At 37.4% G+C, this 19,402-nt stretch overlaps 1 protein-coding gene across 4 annotated transcripts in view; it reads right to left on the bottom strand.

The window, feature by feature from the left end:
• BTRC (beta-transducin repeat containing E3 ubiquitin protein ligase) overlaps positions 1 to 19,402 on the bottom strand; it is a 112,905-nt gene that overhangs the window by 90,338 nt on the left and 3,165 nt on the right. Inside the window, exon 2 of one of the 4 annotated variants that reach the window (XM_062496948.1) lies at positions 5,857 to 5,925. The exons of 2 other annotated variants lie outside the window; for them this stretch is intronic. In XM_062496948.1, the coding sequence (XP_062352932.1) occupies positions 5,857 to 5,925 (69 nt within the window). Of the gene's footprint in view, positions 1 to 1,594; positions 1,742 to 5,856; positions 5,926 to 19,402 lie in introns of those variants that run through there. One more of the 4 variants, XM_062496947.1, reaches the window with a different exon arrangement.

The raw sequence follows: 19,402 nt of genomic DNA, 5'->3' as shown, positions 1-19,402 counted from the left end.
CACATACACATAAAAATGAAAAAGTATCTTTTATTTTTCCCTCTACTGTTCCGAGAGGTGTTTTCTGATTAAATATATACAAGTATTAAAAAAAAAAAAAAAACATTCCCAGTGCATCTTGTATATTTTCACAATTAAAAAACCTGCCATGCATATTTCATTTTTTAGCTTCGGTAGCTCTTATTATCTGAAAAAAAATATATATATAATACAACTTCTAAACAAGCTGCCAAAATGGAATGAGAATATTATTTTATTATTTATTTTAGTAGATTTTGTGGGACTTAAGTTTTTTTTCCTTTCCCCTATCCCAACAATGGATGCAAAGCATACTAAATACATAATTACATGAGAGAGCCCCACAGCTTTCAAAGGAGCCATTCAAGTGAATTGTGTAAATAATATGCCTTTAAAAACCCTAACATATGAATATAGATTTACCAGTTATGAAGTAGTTATATACCTGAGAGACAAGAATATGCATTTTAAAAAAAAATTCTGCCCAATTATGAACTTACCAAAGAGACTAGCATGTCTCAGAGCAAATTAATACTTTCATAACTTTTGGAGAAAGTTTTTTGCCTGTTTTTATTTGGAAATAAGAAAAACATTAAAAGCCGTAAGTCTTAATTAAGACAAAAAAAAAAAAAACAATAGTCAAAGCCATACAGTTAAAACGTGCACCTCCCTGTACCCCAGACCAATTTTCCATACTTATAATCCGAAAATTCTGACTTTGTCACTGGCAGTTTAAAGTCTTTCCACAGTAAGAAAATTAATTTATAAAAATAAAGAGAGAACTGTAATATTCCTTGGAGTGTGACCATGAGAAGGATCTCGCAGGGCTCAACCAGCCCACCAACTGTCAGCTCTTCTAGCTGCACAAACTGCACCAGAACTGTGAAGGGCCAGACGTGGTTGCTGTCACAACCAGTGCTTTGCACAATTCCTCACCTTCTATTCCATTCAGATACCTCGGGTGCATTTCCACAAGTGTGCGTATGGGGATGATTCCAAGTGGTTTGTGCTCCTGTTTTGCTGTAACCAAAGCTGAGCTATCTCATTAAACACCCTTGGACCATTTTTCACAAACTGCAAATCAAGCAAACCAACATTTCACTTTGGGAAAGCTGAGCATATGTTTCTGGGACAACCAGGGTTTGACTTCCAAACAATTAGATCCCACAAATCAAAGGCTGAAATATGCTACTAGGATTAAATTATAACACTCTTCCTAGATTCCAAACATAGGTAATACTGGACTTCTTACCCTGGTACAGATCACTGACTTCAGTGCAGCAGTTTTCCCTTTCACCCTCAGGCTGTTACCACATTCTGCCAGCTTTGCTGTGCACACAGAGCTCCAACTGCTGTAAAGGGTTCTTTTTCCTTCAGCCACCCACTTTGCATGTAATTGCTCAGTAAATTTTCCTTAACATACGTATTATGCAAAGGCTTCTCTAATTTTCTGGTAACTCCCTAGCTAACAGTAACTTTTTTCAAGATATTCCAGTTCACTAACTACTTTTAAATATCAAAGATAAGGCACATGGAAAAGGATTTATGTATTCAGATTATCCAAATAATAACTTACCTGAGTGGTATCTGGGAGGATTAAATGACAGCTTCTAGGTAAATGTTTGTGAAGAAATGCTTTCCCCAAAGAGCAGTTACTGGAGCTCATCCTCTGTGATTTCAAGTCAAGAGAAATTACCTGCCCCAGCAAGGGGCCAACTTCCATCTACAAGGTGCACAAGATCCTCATCTGCCAAGTGCTTGAGGGAACTTGTTCAGATCACATCTGAACACGACAATACTAATGTTCTCATAATTATAGCTCCTTAATGCATGAAGCTGATAAATATAAACAAGTGCTGCTGCAGAGCTTTAAGACTCAGGTGCCATACCCTTCTTTAAGGAGTAAAACTTGCAGAAACTTGTGTGTGCTTCTTTAAACAACACCAAACTTACTAGGAGCAATCTCACCAAAGTCTAAAGCACAAATCTATGTTAAGGCTTAAAATGGAGATCTTACAAGAGCAAGTGCACTTGGCTCTTTGGTGAGCAAGAAAACACAGTTACTACTAAGCTCCTTTATGTCAGATGATCTTAGAAGTATCTTCCAAATTTAATGATTCTTTAATTCTGTGTCTAAAGCCTGACCAATTGCAAACAATTCCTCAAAAATTTGGGCAGAGTAACACAGCATCCTAAGGAATATGTTGAAACCTCTTCATCTTGGAACATTTCTAGAACTTCTATTTTCATGACACAAACTGCAGAGAAAAAAAGCCTATATTGGTGGAGAGATGAAACGGAAGTTTCATTAGATTCTTCCCTCATCTCGAGCTTTATTTAATTCCATAAAATCTCTCAGAGTTATTGTTATGCACCTACCACACAAAAGTGTTTCAACGATAACTGATATGCCTGCATAGTGCTTTGAGGACATAATGTACTATATGAATGCCAAGTATTAATAAATGAACTGCAGAAAGAAATCTTATTTCAACTTTCCACCCAAGGAGTTAGTATCTGAATTTTAAAAAGCATATGGATCCACTGAAAATAGATGTTTTAGCAGTTAAGTAAAAGATGCTAAATGACAAAATTACAAAACCAAAATATATCCAGAATAACTTCATTTTTCTCTCAGCAAAGTGCAATTCTAGCAGAAGAATCCTGGTTTCACCACAGTCCTGGTTTTTACACTCTCTTTTCCAGGTGACTTGACTGAAGTGCAGGCCATTAATATCTGAAGTGCCTTGTTTTGATTATACAGGCCTTTGCTGGTACCAATCTAGTTAAGGTATCACCAAGAATTTCCAGCATAAAACACATTTACAGGTTTATAACTTGGCTTTAAAAATTCTACTACAAAAAGACAGTGGGAGGCAGAAAGGCTCAGATGAGTGCATTACATTACATATCCTACATGATGCATACTTGCTCACAATGCTATGAAAAAGGGAGGCATTAGCTTTAACTCTGAATTACCATGTTTCAGAAGCCACCTAAAATTATACTTTTACTTCCCTGTTTATGTAATCAAAATAATGCTTTGTGTTTTACCTAATTAGCTAAACTTGCTGAGTTTCATAAAGTGTCCATATAATACAGGAATAAAAATGACAGGTCTATTGACTGTATTTATATACAAACATTCCCTCCCTTTCTCCCTTCAGAAGTCAATTGTGGCTGGTCTCCAAAGGGTCAGCATCTAGGTGATGGGATGTTACAGACTGCTAGCAAGTCACAGGTTTAAATGAAGATCAAGGCTGAATAAACCAACTGCATCTTCTACAAAAAGACAAACACCCAAACAAGAAAGAGCTAGAGTAAAGAGAACAATGCAGGTTACCCAAAATGGCAATCTTAGAGCAACATGTATATCTGGCCATTGGTATTGTATTTCCTCTAGCCCACATAAGAACACAACTCTGCATTGCAGCACGGCAACATTAAATGTAAAACCTGACATTAAAGGGCAGAGGGTAATGACATCAGGTTGGGCAACCAAGCTCAGGTAGTGTTCAACTATTATCTCCAGGCTTAAGAAGGCTGAAAATACGCAAATGCAGCCAGCACTGGTGTTAGATAAAATTGTCAGTTTTATGGATATTTATAGTATGTGTCCAGTCTTGCAGAACTCCATCTTCCTTCACCTCATCTGTAATATAAACTGCTTTTAGTCCACATTAATACAATGTCTTACTGGGATACTTCTCACATTCTGTATAAGTCAGGCAGCAGATCAATACTCAGCCATGCTGAGGAAAAAAAAATCATTAAGTTAGGATCCTGTTAAAAATACAGACAACAAGAGAATAAACCTGATGCACAGCCCCCATTCCATCTGGATGCATATTTAGATTATGCTTTTACATACATCAAAAAGTGGTTTTCTTTTCAATAATTTTAAGGAATCCTACAGGTAATACCTCTGACAGATATCCTATATCAAATCAAACCCACCTCAAAAAAAATTTAACCTCTCTGCTTCTCATGAAAGCTCTTCCCAGCCTTTTGTATCAACTGCCTTACCCTTACACTTCCTGTGGTGAAATCACAGCACGAAATTGGAATAGCAAAGCTATTTCCACAACAGTATCTGCTGATGACAAGCACAGGTTTATAACTTTTCCTTGGATCAAGGAGTAAGAAGATTGAGATAGACATTAGAACTAACATCAATAAACTAAAAATCAAAGGGAAAGCATGCTTACAAAAAAAATTATTTTTCAAAAAGTTCTTCTATTATTTGAGATTGCCTAGTGTTAAGCCTCCTTGGAAATTTTACTGTGCATTTTAGGTTTTTTACCCCCTTGGTATTTTTCAGAGTGCAAAAAGCATATATGCCACCTGCATCAGAACACTGGTAATATCAGGTTGGTCTGTTTGCCTCAGAAGTAAAAGGAAAACAGAACAGCCACACAGCCCTCTTCCTATTGTTCTCCCAACACACATTAGAAACAGAAACTGATGCCATGCCCCATAGGTCAACAAACTTGAGCTCTGTGAGACAATAATTGCAGAGTTGAGATTCCTCTGAGACACCTTGCCTCCGGCTCAGCAAAGTTTAAATCAAGAAAACATAAGCTTCAGTGTCCCAGCTGACCCTCACTAGAGTGGACTTGAGAAGAGAGAAAGAAATGGCTTCTCGGAAAGAAGCTCCAAACCTCACCTTTGCAGCACATCACTCATTCAAAGAAATGGTTTGCAAACATAAGACTTGATGCCCATCTTCTAATAGGTGTTCAAGCTCTGCTTAGTTTCACAGAAGTCAATATAAGTTGACAGCAGTGAGCAGCTTGCACAAGCAAGTTACTACCTACTGCTTGTAAGATACTGACACAAGACTGGAAACAATCAAAACCACCCTGTTAGCACCTTCAATGAAACTCTCATATTTTAAGGGGATTTGCTGATGCAGCTTTTCATTCTCACACTCTGCTCAAGTGACTTGGCTCTTGGTTGATGTTGGGCTCACGGTACCACCTTGAAGATCCCTTCATCACCATGTTTTGTCACTTCACAACTGCAGTTGCCATGACAACAGGATGCAGCTTATCTGTGCTGTTTTCATATTTCCAGTTTTTGTTGCCATAACAACACATTCTGGCTTTCTACAGAAACAGCAACTTTAAGCCACGTATTCTCAAGGACACAGGATTCACCATATACATATGTTCATCAGAGAAGAGATTTGTACAGGCCGTTTGTAAATTAAGCTATTTTTTCTGAAGGGGGATTTTTCACTCACAAAAGTGAAAAGCTGACAGCAATTGCTAGAGGCAGACTGCTGAGACATCTAAAGCCTGGCCTTTAATAATAGCCAGAGTAATATAGCACTAGCCCACTTCCGAGTGGGGACTCCCCACAGTGTCAGACTGTGTCAAACTGTACAATTGTTATGTGATGTGAGTAAGTGTCCATACTTGATTCACCCAGGCAGATCTGAATTAGATGCTAGATGCAATTCTCTTGAGTTTTAACCCAGTGGCCTCCCCATTATTACCAGCACCACCACCATGCAGCTTTGTGTTTGAAGGCCCATTTTAATTCTGTAATTCAAGCTGTTGTTGTAGATTCGTTTTCAGTCTCTGACCCTCTTTGCTTCCAGGTGACTGCATTTTGAACTTTTATTTACAGGAAGTGCACATTCATCAGACTGGTGAGAAAATGTTATACAAACACAGCATGCATAAACACAAAACAGTGATGGCTATGAGGGGTATCAGCTAACATGGCACTGTAACTTCATTACATCCTCATTTATGTACTTCACTAATGAGACAAGCACAGGTGTCCAACACGGTCCCTCACATGAGATGAATAACAATAATACAGTCCAACCTGCTTTAGCCATGCTTGGTATCCAGAAGATATAAGTTGAAATCCATCTTTTGGCATGTGTATTCGGGGCTAGGAGAGAATAGACATAAAGAGAGACCTCCTTTTACACTGGGACCTAGCTAACCTACGTCTAAATTCTGGAGCATTTTAAACAATGCAGATTTTTTTAAGCCACATATGAAGGTTTAGTCCCCAGACTAGTTCTTGTTTATTGCTCTGATATCAGCTGCTTTAAGAACACTTTTTAAATAAAGTCATCATTTTTATGTTTTCCACCATTTCACATTTCAGTTAATTATATATAGGTATTTTTTTTTAAATTTCCACAAAAATGCACTTGGATAAGCAGAGCCTCTGTGGTGGCTGCAATAGCAAAGACTAATGGTTATTAATGCTTTTGACACTACACAAAAAGCAGATGGTGTCAAAACAGCAGTAGTCAAGCTATGAGTGTTTACATAGTTACCATCCTCAACATGGTCAGACTAGACACTGGACAACATGAAGAGATGACAGAAAATTCCTGAAGAGGTGCAGCCTTAATACCAGGGTAACAGGTTGTTATACTTACACACAGCCAGAAATTATGCCTCAAATCAACAGACTAATATAATCTCCCCCCATTTACTATTTCCATGCTTTATTGGATTGAAGAAAAGGCAAGACATCAAATTCCTCTAGAAGTACAAAACATACACAGCATAACTTACAGCTAGGAAAAAGTATGCAACAAACCCCAAAACACTGCCTAGCATGACATTTATTTGTAGTTCAAAGATACTCTCACATTCAAGGGGATTCAAGTCTTCCCCCTCTCCCCAAAAAAGGAGATGCTTAGAAATTAAAATCACATCCAAGCAACAGGACCACAAAGAACATTCACAAACATCAAGTCCAGAGATTTTTCTTACTCCCAGAAACTACTTCACAATCCCTTTCTTAACTCACAGTACTTCTCATTTTCCAATCACATGTGTGCCCTACCACTCCTCCTGGAAGGCTGGAAAAAACTTACTCATTTTCAGAATGGCTCTACTGAAGATGAACTTACTCTAACTTCTTCTTGAGTAAACACAATATTTAGTTGTACAAACTGCATTCCCTTTGTACTTGTAACACCAAAAAATATAATTTGATTGAATGAAAAACGTGTTACGGCTGAATGACAAACCTTCACACCTATGGTGGGCAGCCTTGGAATTTGAAAATAAAATGAGAACTAGAACAGACTAAAATCTTCTCTAAGGAGAAGTACACACTCAGGATTTTACAGTATACTTTGAGCACTTGTTACTTTTGCTTCTCTCCAGTTTCAATTTAAATCCTCCTAAATCTTTCAAAGTAGTAGTAAGATTATGCCCTGGTGTCCTAGCCAATGACCTCAGTTGAACATGAATATCCCCCATTGTGCTGATAAATTAAAGTCAAGTATGTCTGGTTACTGCATTCACCTGGATTGGACTTGCAATGCTTAACACATTAACAAATCATGTTTTAGGAGACTTCTCACACAGCTAGAAGCATCATCTTCCAAGACCTAATCCTTCCTTCAGCACCAATGTCATGGGTGGTTAGTCCCTCTACAACTGTAAAATGGGGACAACACTACCTACTTCACAGGTTTGCTGAGAGGACCTCTTGACATTTCTATGTGCTTTGGAAATGGAAGAAACTATATGAAGTGCTGCATATCTAGCAAGAACACTGCAGAAATACACATTTTACTCCTGCCTCAATTTTGTTTTTCAAAGTAGCACAGCCCAGTATGTATCTATCGAGGAAAAAAATAAAAGTCCTCATAAACAAGCAGAAATAACAATAATTTGAAAATCAGTCAGAAGTAGAGACCTGAATACCTCACTCAGATGTGCTCAAGTTCACACAACAAATTGCTGTGATGATAGAAACAAAATTGCATTCACAACAAATTGTGAAAAATTACTTCATTTCTTTCTGTTTCTGTCACCCAACCTACAAATTAAAGGATAACAGCCAAGCTCTTCAGACGAGCAGGCTGCTTAACGTTTGCTAGCCCATCAGTCCAGAGCAGTCTGAATAACTGATTTAAGACACTGACTTGAACCATTTAATTTGAAGACCCTGGTCCTGCAAAATATGTAAGTGCATTAACAGATCTATTGCCAGCAAAAGGATTGCTCTTCAGCAGAAGTGTTTCCAGAAGTAAAGATAACACTGTATTTTTATTTAAACTCTTACCAACGCTTTTTTTGTGACTCAAAAGTTGCTTGACTATTGTAATAAAAGCAATCAGGACTTTCAGCAGACTAGCAGCTACTGTAAATTCAATTTATTTTTCAATGCTGACTAGTGAAACATAAAAATAGGGGAAACTAAGACACATCATTCATCCCTCAATACTGTATTTGCAAAATCCTCTCAAAGAGGTATGTCTCCTCTGCATTTGTCTACTCTTATCTAAGAGGAAATGAGAGACTACATAGGAGAGAAGCAAATTTTACCAGTATGAGGTATGTGTATCATTACCCACATACTGCTGCTTATGCCATTAAAGTGGGATATTTGCAAAAGTGAGCCTCCATTTCCATCAAAATAAGCACAATAGAAAAGCATAATTTAATTAAAATTTCTCAGATTGATGATTGGTTGTAAAAGTTTAGCCAGTCTCCTAAATTCTGAATTTCTGTGGTTCTCCAAGGCACACTGTAAATGACCCCTAGGAATGCATTCTTCAGCAGAGAGAGGCAATTAAAGTAATACATCTGGTTAAAATATTCTGAATTGCAGCATCCCAATGACAGCAGACAGGACTGTAAGAGGACTGTCAATCTAAAAAAATAAAATAAAATTGTGACTCTTCCCTCCAGCCTTAAAAAGATGTGGGACCCAGAAAACTGTCTTGGTTGAAAGCTGTATGAATTTATGAATCAACACTAAACTCTTCCATGATTATGATCCATTCAAAGCAATTCCACCAGCAATACAATTAATTGCCCAGCAAGACCTACTCATTTTTGTATTTTCATGAGCACACATCATTTATGCTCATGGTTCAATACCATTCATAAGCACAGTATTTTCTCTTAGCATCTGCTCCAGCATTTTCCTTGACTAGAAGTCAGGTTGCTTGGGGAATTTTGCTCTTTTTCAATAGCACTGACAGTGATTGTTTTCCTCAAAAAGTAACTCTGAAAGCACTCTAACTCCTCATTTCTATCATGCTAATTTGTGAATATTTCACATTTTGATTTAGGCGAGTGACTAATTTGTAATATAACCTAGTCTACTTCCTTTTCCCAAACATTCATGTTTATTATGGAGGCCTTGCTTTATAAGTGAGTCTTCCATTACCACAGATGGCTTATTCCACAACCATCAGCACCTTAGTCCCAGTTCTGAAATGCAATTTTACTGTGTATGAAATCTTTATTCTCTCTCTCTAGTCTTTCTGGTGTCCACAGAACTTGTTATCTATATGTTAGCCATATATTAAAATTATATATATTGCATCTGTCCATAAACTGGGGAGCCAAAATAGCTTACTTTGCACATCTCTTTGGTCTGCAACCTTTGATTCTTTTTCATTTAGTAATCTACTCTTCCATTTTTAATCCATTTGATTTCTGCAGTCCCCAGCAAGACCCAGAACAACAGAATGATTCTTGAGAACAAGTCAGTAATTTAAAATTCAGTGGTATCCTCTCCACTTCTCTACCAAGGCTGATTTTCAGAGGACATTTAATTACAGGCCTGAGTTCCTATTTTCTAAGCCTAAACACAACCCCTGAAGGCTTACAAGATTTGAGTCACAGCTGGAGCTGTGGTTACTATACAGTTTAAATATCAGCCTCTTTACTGTGCAATTTGTTTCGAAAATCAAATCAGATGCTGTGTCATAAACAAGTGCTAATTAAGTATTGAGCAGAAATTGGGCTTTTTTGTGCAAGAAGGGTTCTTAAATATCTCCATCTTCACTTCCATAAGAAAGGATAAATATGTCAAGAATGATAATTATAAAATGGAACCCACTACAATACTTCCAAGGCAGTAGTGCTGCTTCTGCATTTCATCTGCTTCCACGTAAGAAGAAATGAGGGGGGAAAAAAGTTGAGATCTGTATGAAATATATATGTACTAAGAATCTTATTAATCTGATCATATCACCCATAATGCCTCCTGTTCCCTCAGAGAAGACATTCACTCTGGGTTTCCATCACATAGGATTTAAACCAGCAAACTAAACTCATCTCTCTCCATCACTGCAAAGCAATAATGAAACTACTTATATTACCATTTCTTTTAAGTCATGATCTACACACAGTATTTATTTGACAATAGCATTGAATTCATTAGATATAACACCTTGTTTGATAAATATCAGTGAAGAACAGGAATAATGCATTTCAATACTCTGAAGGTTGCCTCTGAGTAACAATATTCACGACTCCATTAACTAACAGGCTCTCGGCTACAAAAGCAGAATTAGATCTGTCAGTCACTGACATGGAAGGGCATGGCCAGTTGCACTGAAGATTGTCCAGTTGAGATGACTTCCAAAGAAAGCAAAGTATTCCCTGTGGCCTAGAACTTGTAATGAGTTTGCATCCATTGCAGCAATAAACTGAATTCCTAGTACAGAATATACAACTTCATGGCACAAACAGATCCCAGACCCTACTGCAAAAGCAATACTCAAAATAAGGCACGGTTAGATCTGTGGACTCCAATTCAACAAAACCAAACACATGATTTCAAAATGGTTCATTGTTATTAGGAGAAAAAAACTCATGAGCTATCTGATCCTAAAAGCTTAAGTTGCCAATATTTAAGTGTGTCCTTTGTGAGATTTTGTAGAAAGAATGAACAAACACTAAGTCAGCTGACTGTCAGGTCTCACAGTTTGATACAAACTCCTTCAGAAGGACACAGCACTCTCAAACAGTAGGCTCTGACTGCCTGTGAATTTAATGAGTTCACTGCACGTGGTGAACACGGCTACTCCAGTTCCATAATGAATCTGCCTGAGTTTGTCGACTGAGATCTGCTCAAAACCAACTCCCACTGGAGACTGTCTATTTATACTCCTTGACAAATAAACAGATGCAAGGTTTTTTTTTATATCCTTCAAGAGCAGCAGCAACCAGATAAATAAACTACTTCTGTAACATGAAACACTGTATACCTTCTTTAGGGCTCGCAACAATACTAAGCTACAGTACTGAAAACCAAATGGAGACCCATGACAGTACTCCATTAATCGCTGAACAAAGTAACAGTAAGGTTGCACCACAAACATGCTTATTCTAGCAGTGTGGAGATTCTCTTTGTGTCCATGCTTGATTTTACAACCATTTCAAATTTTAAGTATGAAATTCAAGTGCTACATCCAGCCTCCTTCAAGACTGCAAGATCTGTGGTGAAGACCATTTCTCGTGCTGCTTTCTGAATTTGTGCCAGGTAAGTACCCAACAAGAACACTGACATTCACAGTGCAAGCACTAATTTATAAAACAGCAGGTGGAATCTTGTCAAGAGGTCAACAAAATGAAGCTGCTCCCTTCCAAGTATTGTGGGGGTTTTTTAATAAGTCCATAGAAAAGTCAGAGAGCTCACCTGGATTCTAATTTTTCAGTGAAATTCAGAGCATTGGAAAGTCCCATACTAAAAAAACAAAACCAAAAAAAACAAACAAACAAACAAAAAAAAAACCCACCAGCCAAGGTAAACCGAATTAAGTTTGGAAAACTACAATCTCCATAGTCAGCATAAGAACCTAGAGTATTAACTTTCACCTTCCTGATGTCCTGCTGAATTTTAGGTAACAGACAAAAATGCACACATGAGAGATGGGTTACAGGTCTGTGCCAACTAGCCTGGGAGGAAATCTGCAGTTCACACATTAAGCAGACAAATCTGTAAAAGGAATACCAGATTTTTCTAAAGAGAAGGAAACACTTTGAAGAGCACACTCCAGAATTCCACCACATTTTCTGCTGAGTTACTAAGCTCTTGTCTTCTGAGCAGGCTCCAGCACTAGCCAAACATTTTCCTGTTCAATAATGTAACCAAAACACTTCCTTTGGCAGGAATGGCCATTCTGTCCAAATACATTTCCCTTACAAAGCACTCTAATACAATTACAATGCAGGACCTTATCACTCATCAGAAGTAACTTGGAATCCGTAACTAATTGCCTAAAAAGCTTACCAAAATATATTAAATTTCTTTTCCTTATGTAAATACCCTGTACCAAGTTCAGCTCAACAGTTCTCAATTCCTGCCATAGGATGCAAATGTTCCTTTGCTTGGCTTAAACAGAGCAAACAACTCCTTCAACCAAGAAACACCGAAGTATCACCAGCTGTCTTGGAGGACAACAATGCCAGAATGAAGCAGGGGCACCATCAGCCACTGAAAACAACTAATGGGCAGCCCCTGGTAGCATCCTCACACAGCACAACCATCTGTAATTCTAACCAGAATGAATCCTAAATATTTCAGAAATGGCTAGCCAAAAAAAGAAAAAACCAAAGCCAAACCACAAACAAACAGCATGTCCTGTCTCCCAGGAAAGGAAATCTACTGAGACTTAGTACTAACTATTGCCAAAATGAAATAGTCAGCATGGGAGGCTAAGTAAATCTACTCCCAATTTAGAACAAATGAGAATTAGTCCTAGACTAACCCAATCTTCTTCTTTAAGAAGATCAGTGAAGTCCAGACAAATTAGAAGTAGCTAAGCTTTTGATAGATGACATGTAGGAAGTTACTAGTTAAAATGAAGAGGATTAGGATTAATATCAGAGTTATAAGGAGGTTAAGAAACTAAAATCCGTAAAGCATCACAGGCAATTTTGAAAAAGGAACCATTAAGCTGTACAGAGAATGATCCTTGTTGAAATCTATTATTGTTCCTGAAATTAATGTTAAATACTCTCATTAATGGCTAAAATACTCAAGAATTACTGATGTGCTAATGAAATTAAAGAGGCATCATAAATATATAGGACAAAGCATCTTGAACATTTGGTAAAAGAACTGATACATCATGCATATAAATCAGAAAGTTACATTACTTCCATTATAAATTAGGAACTCAGTAACTGAGCAGAGGGAAAGAGGCCCTGGGATGTGTTACTCATTAGATAATGATGGCTCACTCATAAGATGTGGCCACAGAAATGGCAAATACTACTATAGGATATTGTATAAAATAAAAAATTCCCAGAAGAGAGGAATTAGGATCACTGCTTTAGTACAAGGAATCCATAAAATATTTCCTGGAATGTTCTGTGTAGCTCTCGTTATTTGTGTCTCAAGGAGACTAATCAAATTTTGCAGCTGTTGAAAAAGGTCTACTAAGATGATCAAAAGTCCCAGGAAATGTCTTACAATAGAAGGAAAAATAAATTAAAGAATGCTGGTTTAGCCTGACCAGATCCAACACAGAGCAGAATACAGCTGGTCTCCACAAATATCTGCAGATGAACACAGGGGAACAAGGAGAGCTGTTTAAACTCAAGGACACAGGCATATGAACAAATCAGAATGAATTAGCCATGAATGGAGGCAAGCAGGAAAGTAAGAACAAGGATTCCTACTTTCAGAGTAGTCAAATTTGGAATAGCTCTGCAATGACATAGCAAAGAGAAATCCACTTAGCAGCTGCTTTCAGTAATTTGCAAAAGCTTTAGAGGACTTTGGTTGCCAACATCAGATTTGAACCCATGCTCCACAAGACCTACTGCAATCCAACACCAAGGTGTCTTCCACTGATGGGCCTTTTATCATGTCTACATAAATTGTTATTTTAAGGTCAGTGAGATTATAGGAATATTTCCTCATCACTAAAAAACTTGCAGGGTATTTATGCTTGCTTATAACAACAGTTCTAACAAAGTATTAGAGCAAAACACTTCACTGGAGTCATCCTAGTCAAGAGAAGGAAAAATAAAAAAGTTACAAAAAGAAAAGGGAATGCAGATCTTTGTCATTTTGAATATATTAGCAACAGGAAACACCTTCTGTCATATTTGAAGAGGCCATTAACATTATCTGGATTTCTTTCTGTTGAGATGCATCTAAGACTCATCTTCTAAAACAAGATCGATCCACCGTTCCTTGAGACTACACCCTTTTCTCACTGTTCTAATTTGCAGGAGATGAATGATAGCTGGCTGCATTTTTCAATGATGCTGGCAGTTTTGGCATACAAGAAGGAAGGGCATTGAGCAGACCCAATGAACAACCCCCCCTGGAGAATCGCCAACATCTTCCTAATAGACAGAATTCAAGGCCAACTATCCATAAACTAAAAGCAACTCCCACATAAACACTGCTCCATTCTGTATTGCTCTCACAATAAATTACAAATGATGTGTGTAGAGAGGGAGACTGATTACATTGTATGACAGACCTTCATGATAGACCATTTTTCTCTGAAACAACTAGAGACTGTTATGGTTGCTATATAGGCAAGCATGGAAACATTCAGACTCTTTTCTAGTCAGCATACAGTCCAGCCCTGATTATTATCCAAGTAAAGACTGCCATCACCTTTCTCTACAGTGTTTAACCATTCCACTACATTCGGGGAAAAAGAACTCCCTCAATTCTGTAAGAATAACTATGTCCTAAGATACAAATATCATGAGCGAGTATTCCTACAAACAGAAAAATCCAATGTAGGGCACAAAGCCAGCTGACAAAGTGCACGCCAGAGTTCTGCACTGGCTGGTGTTATCCAAATTCCCTCTCTACCATCTTCTTCAGATCTGGTTTGCTTCAGGTGTTTCTGAAGAACATAGGTCCGTCTAAACTATAGTTACGAGAACATACTTATTATTGTTCTGCTAACATACAACTGCACTTAAGAACTTGTTCATTCCTTTGTAGTATGCCCTTGCAACCTTTCTCTTCTCACCATGTGATGAAGCAAATTAAACCAACATTAGGCCTTTTTGCTGCTTCTAGTCCAAACTGGTTACTCCAGTGCATTCTGCCAAGAGGCTGCATGGCTTCTGCCCACAGACTGAAAACACTTCTGTCCTTCCCTCAAGAAGACTAGAAAGACCCCCTGCTGAGCTTTCCCATTCTTCCTCATTTTCTCCTTTCTGTTGCTCTCATCAAAATGACTGCACAAGACCCTGTTTTAGCAGTGGGGGAAGGAAAATTAAATCCAATGTTTCTCAATTTTTAGCTATTTCTTGTCCTCCTCTGTAGTAGAGTGCAAAATTATGATCAATCATTTGTTTCCAAGCAAAATCACTGTGGAAAAGTGAAATAATTTAAAACTATAAGTCATCATGTCTGCTTCTGAACCCTTCTGCCATCCCAGCTAACAGATCTGGCTGTGCATGCACAGTGGCAAATAGGCTGAGCACCCATTGGTTAATGGGACCACGGAACTTGCACATCAGAAAGAAAAAAAAACCGAATTTTAATGCAGTTTTTAGAAATACTTGTCATTGTTTCAGCATTGCCATTTAGTGAATGGGACCGATTTCTCTCTCAGTAGGGGATGATATTTTAATGATGTAACAATGTACTTCCCAGAAGAAAGACAAGCCTCATGAGGCAGATTAAAACTAAGAATATTCAGATCCCATTAAAATCAGACAGTTTCAAGCCATTTTTAAAATTAATTTTGTTTAATGATAAAATGGGTTATCTTAACAGGTGGCTAGCCAATTGTAAAATTAACCAAAGCATGGTCAGAAGCACAAGGGTAGCTATTAGAAGAACTGGTTTCTTTGTATTCTGTGTTCTATTAGCAGTGTACCACATCACCCTACACAAATCCTGCCAGTCCATAACCCCTGGCAAATTTCTGAGCTTCAGCTTTCTCTTTCTGTAAGCAGGGGTAGCATTTGTCCAACACCAGAGTTCCCCAGCGCATCAGAAAAACTGGCATTAGAAATGCTCTGTTGTTTAATAAGCAGGATATATTCAATGCAATTCCCAGGATGTTTATTTTCAGCCATTTCTGTGGTATCAAGAAGTTTTTCACAGCACTAATCAGTATCCTGTCAGGGAAACAGCTTCATGTCTGATTGCTTATTAATTGTATTTTGAGCACTTACTCTTTAGCTGCAGCCACTGGACGCTGCTATGGAACAATTAATTTTCACCTTCCACAGCTGAACACACAGTAGATTCAGCCCTTCTGTGCAAAGTCACTTAAATGTATAAAGAACATGCCTTGTTGAGCATCTTCTGAATTGTAAGGAAGAAATTAGAAAGATTGAAGAAAATACTCAGTATCAGAAATACCAGTTAACCTCGGTACTGAGGACAGTTAAATATTACACAAACTCCACCAGCATGCATGGAGTTTAAGATGACACAATATAAGCAGACAAGGAAGTGAGAAAACAGCCTATTCCATCTGCATTGATGAATTTAGCATGAAGATTTTTATATAAAAAATCAAGTTGCTCAGCTTGCTGGTTTTGCTGGTCTTAAATGTGACCCTGAATACTGTTGCAGTTATCACTGAGAAAATGAATACTACAAGAATATGACAGCCCATACAGATGAAAAAAAGTTAGTGGAATCACTTCACACAATACTTGGTGAGAATTCCTAATTTCCAGGTATAAATTAATCTTGTTGTAACAGAAAATAAGTATCTTTCATTAGCATGTTTTATAATACAAACTACCAACACAGTAAAATCCATAGAAAACAAAATAGTAGATGAACACATCCACTTGATGAACAAATCCACTCAACATTTGTATGTCAGGAAGTATTTTCTGTTCCCCGCTTAAAATGTTTTCAGAGTGTGAAGTGAATTTTAAATGAGACTAGACTGGGAAGTTTCTTCAACCACTTGACTTTTTGTATCAAGTCATTATTTCTGTGACCTCAGTAGCCCCTAGCACTGGAAATAAAGAAGAAAACAACGTAACTTTATATTTCATCTCATTTATGGCCCATACATCAGAGCTTGGAATACTTCCAGTGGCAAAGCAAAGATGACCATTTGATTTTTTTCTTCATTAGGCACCTCTTAAAGAGGTGATCTCTGAACACTGTACATTCCTATCTTACCTCTAGACATGATACACAGCTATGGAATTTTTTTTTTTTCTTCCTCTAAAATCCTCATTACCTTTATGTATACCACAAACCATTTTAGGATACTGAGAATGCCGAGGCCACCACATATCTTGTATCTTCCAAAGACTATTTAGGAAGCCCTGTGCCTCACCAAACTTTGTGGTTAGAACAGTCTGCTTTATCTCACTAATGAGAATGATAATTTAGTACCAAATACTCATGAGGAATTATAGCTCTGCTGACTGGCAAATAATTTGCCAAGGCAGATTAGTTTAGCTGCATAAAATAAATATCCACCTGCACATACTAGCACTAATCAGGGCGTGAAATTAAACTTTTTATTCAGTGGGAAATAACTGCTGCAAGGCGGCGATTTAGTCTGAGAAGCAAATATTAAGGTCAGCCTATTCTGTCTGATGTTTATAGTACATATTACAGTGTGGAGAGCATGGTGCAACAAATTTGGCTTTTTAAGTCTGTGAAACTAAATACTTCAGTGATGCGATAGCAAATTTGCCATTTGCTTTTCTAATTGCATACATTTAATGGAGCAAAGTGGCTGAAATGAAACATTACCAGAGAAGCAAGGGTGAAGTTACTGAAGTACCAAAGGCCTTCATCAAGTGCACAAAAACCCACAGCATGAAGTTTGGGGTAGAAGAATGTTTTCCATACAATATACTAGTTCCAACCAACAGCCAAAAAAACCAGGATGCTATTTCAGTACCATTGGAAAAACTGGAAGGTGTATGTTTAATATTCAAGCAGGATTTGGAACTCCACATTTAAGAGGCAATGCTCTGCTATCCCAGCTTACAAAATTATTCTGCTTCCATGACATCCTTGCTTTGGATACTCAGGGCTCCCTGCCACAATATCCATGACAAATATGTTACTGGGAAGACTGCAACGTTCTCCAAAGACTTTTATTGAAAGTAGTTAACAAATAACAAGTCTTAAAAATCCTGGTCCTGGACACCATGAATGGCATAGGCCCAGTGCAAGCAGAACCTCTTTTAATGTACAAGCCTTTGTCCATCTGCACACAGCAGGAAAAAAAACCTCCAACTTTATTACCCTTCAGCCTTCAATTACACTATTTTTTACTATATTACTTGCCAGTTATGTGGGAGCTCCTACAAACATGCAAATATAAAAATTTATGAACTTCAGAGTTCTCCCTCATTAAAAAATGAAACAACCACAAAAAAACCCCTCCAACTAAAAAAAAAAAAAAACCCAACAAAACAAACAAAAACCAAAACAAAAACAAAACCACCAAGAAAACACCCACCGATGCATATTAAAACACAATTAGAAGGTTCTGCTTCTCCTGTGAAACTGGAAAGCTCACCAGCAGCTCCTAGAATCCCACCATCCAAAAGTAAAATGATAATGGTCTTTTGGGGGTGAAACAGAAAAAAAAACCACAAAGAACACTCAGGCTGACTTCTTCCTATTCATGAGCCAGGAAATTCAGTGAATCATTGCAAATTAATTAATTCATAAAAACTGAGAACGTTCAACTGTTTTAAGTATCAAGCTTTTGCCTCTCAAATGGTCCTAGATGGGACCCCAAACTGGTCAGGTACTGTTCCAAGCACTGCTAATTAAACACAACTGAAGTTGTCACTAGTCCATTCAAGAAAACAGATGTCACTTCATAGAGCTTTGATATTTTTCTTAAATACCTTTCAAAATGAGGAACAAAAAATATGAACTCTTATAAAAAGGGCTTTATTGTATTTTTATAGCATATTACATACCTTGTAACAATCATTCTGTTAAGTGTGAATGTCAGTTTTATTTTCTGTCCCTTTTTTCCTGGCTATTTACAAGCTTTGTAAGAATTGTTCCTTAATTAAGTCTAAACATAGTTTTATATAAATGGATTCCTGGAATTAAAAACGTTCAGACTTAAGAAATGATTGTTACAGAGACTGTAACAGGCCATAAAAAAGAATGCCACTTTAAACAAAGATTTCTCATTTTAATTAAAAAGATAATCATCAGAACATTCGTATACTTAACAGAACCATTTGAAGCTACTTGGAAAAAATATCTACTATTCTATACAGGCTTATGTAGTTTACTTTATATGACATTTAATCAAAGTCTCAGTTGAGCCTATCACACTCATTCTTTAAATACTGTATCTACAGTTTCAAACATTTATTCAAACTCGAAAGTTACATATTGAGCATCTCAATTCCTTGTTCTTTTGTAAATGACTATGACAATGGAGATACCATATTCCTGAATGCAATCAAGCAGAGCTTTCAATGGCAAGGGATTTTGGGTGGGACTTCTGTGTGCATTTTTTTAGGGCACATTCACCTCTCTCTTTAGCTTGTGCACCAGTTTCTTATATACTGTACTTTATAAAGAGTGTACTTTCATCAGTAGGAGTGTACCATAAAGAAAAGAGGCTGAAGTGAACTAAGACAGGTTCCACTCTGATAAAATCCTTGCTGCAGCTGCAGAACACTGGACTATTTAATTG

The sequence above is a fragment of the Cinclus cinclus genome, chromosome 7 (genome assembly GCF_963662255.1).
Source record: "Cinclus cinclus chromosome 7, bCinCin1.1, whole genome shotgun sequence".
Lineage (NCBI taxonomy): Eukaryota > Metazoa > Chordata > Aves > Passeriformes > Cinclidae > Cinclus > Cinclus cinclus.
The sequence above is the reverse complement of the archived record's forward strand: the minus strand, read 5'-3'. Positions and strand labels throughout refer to the sequence as shown.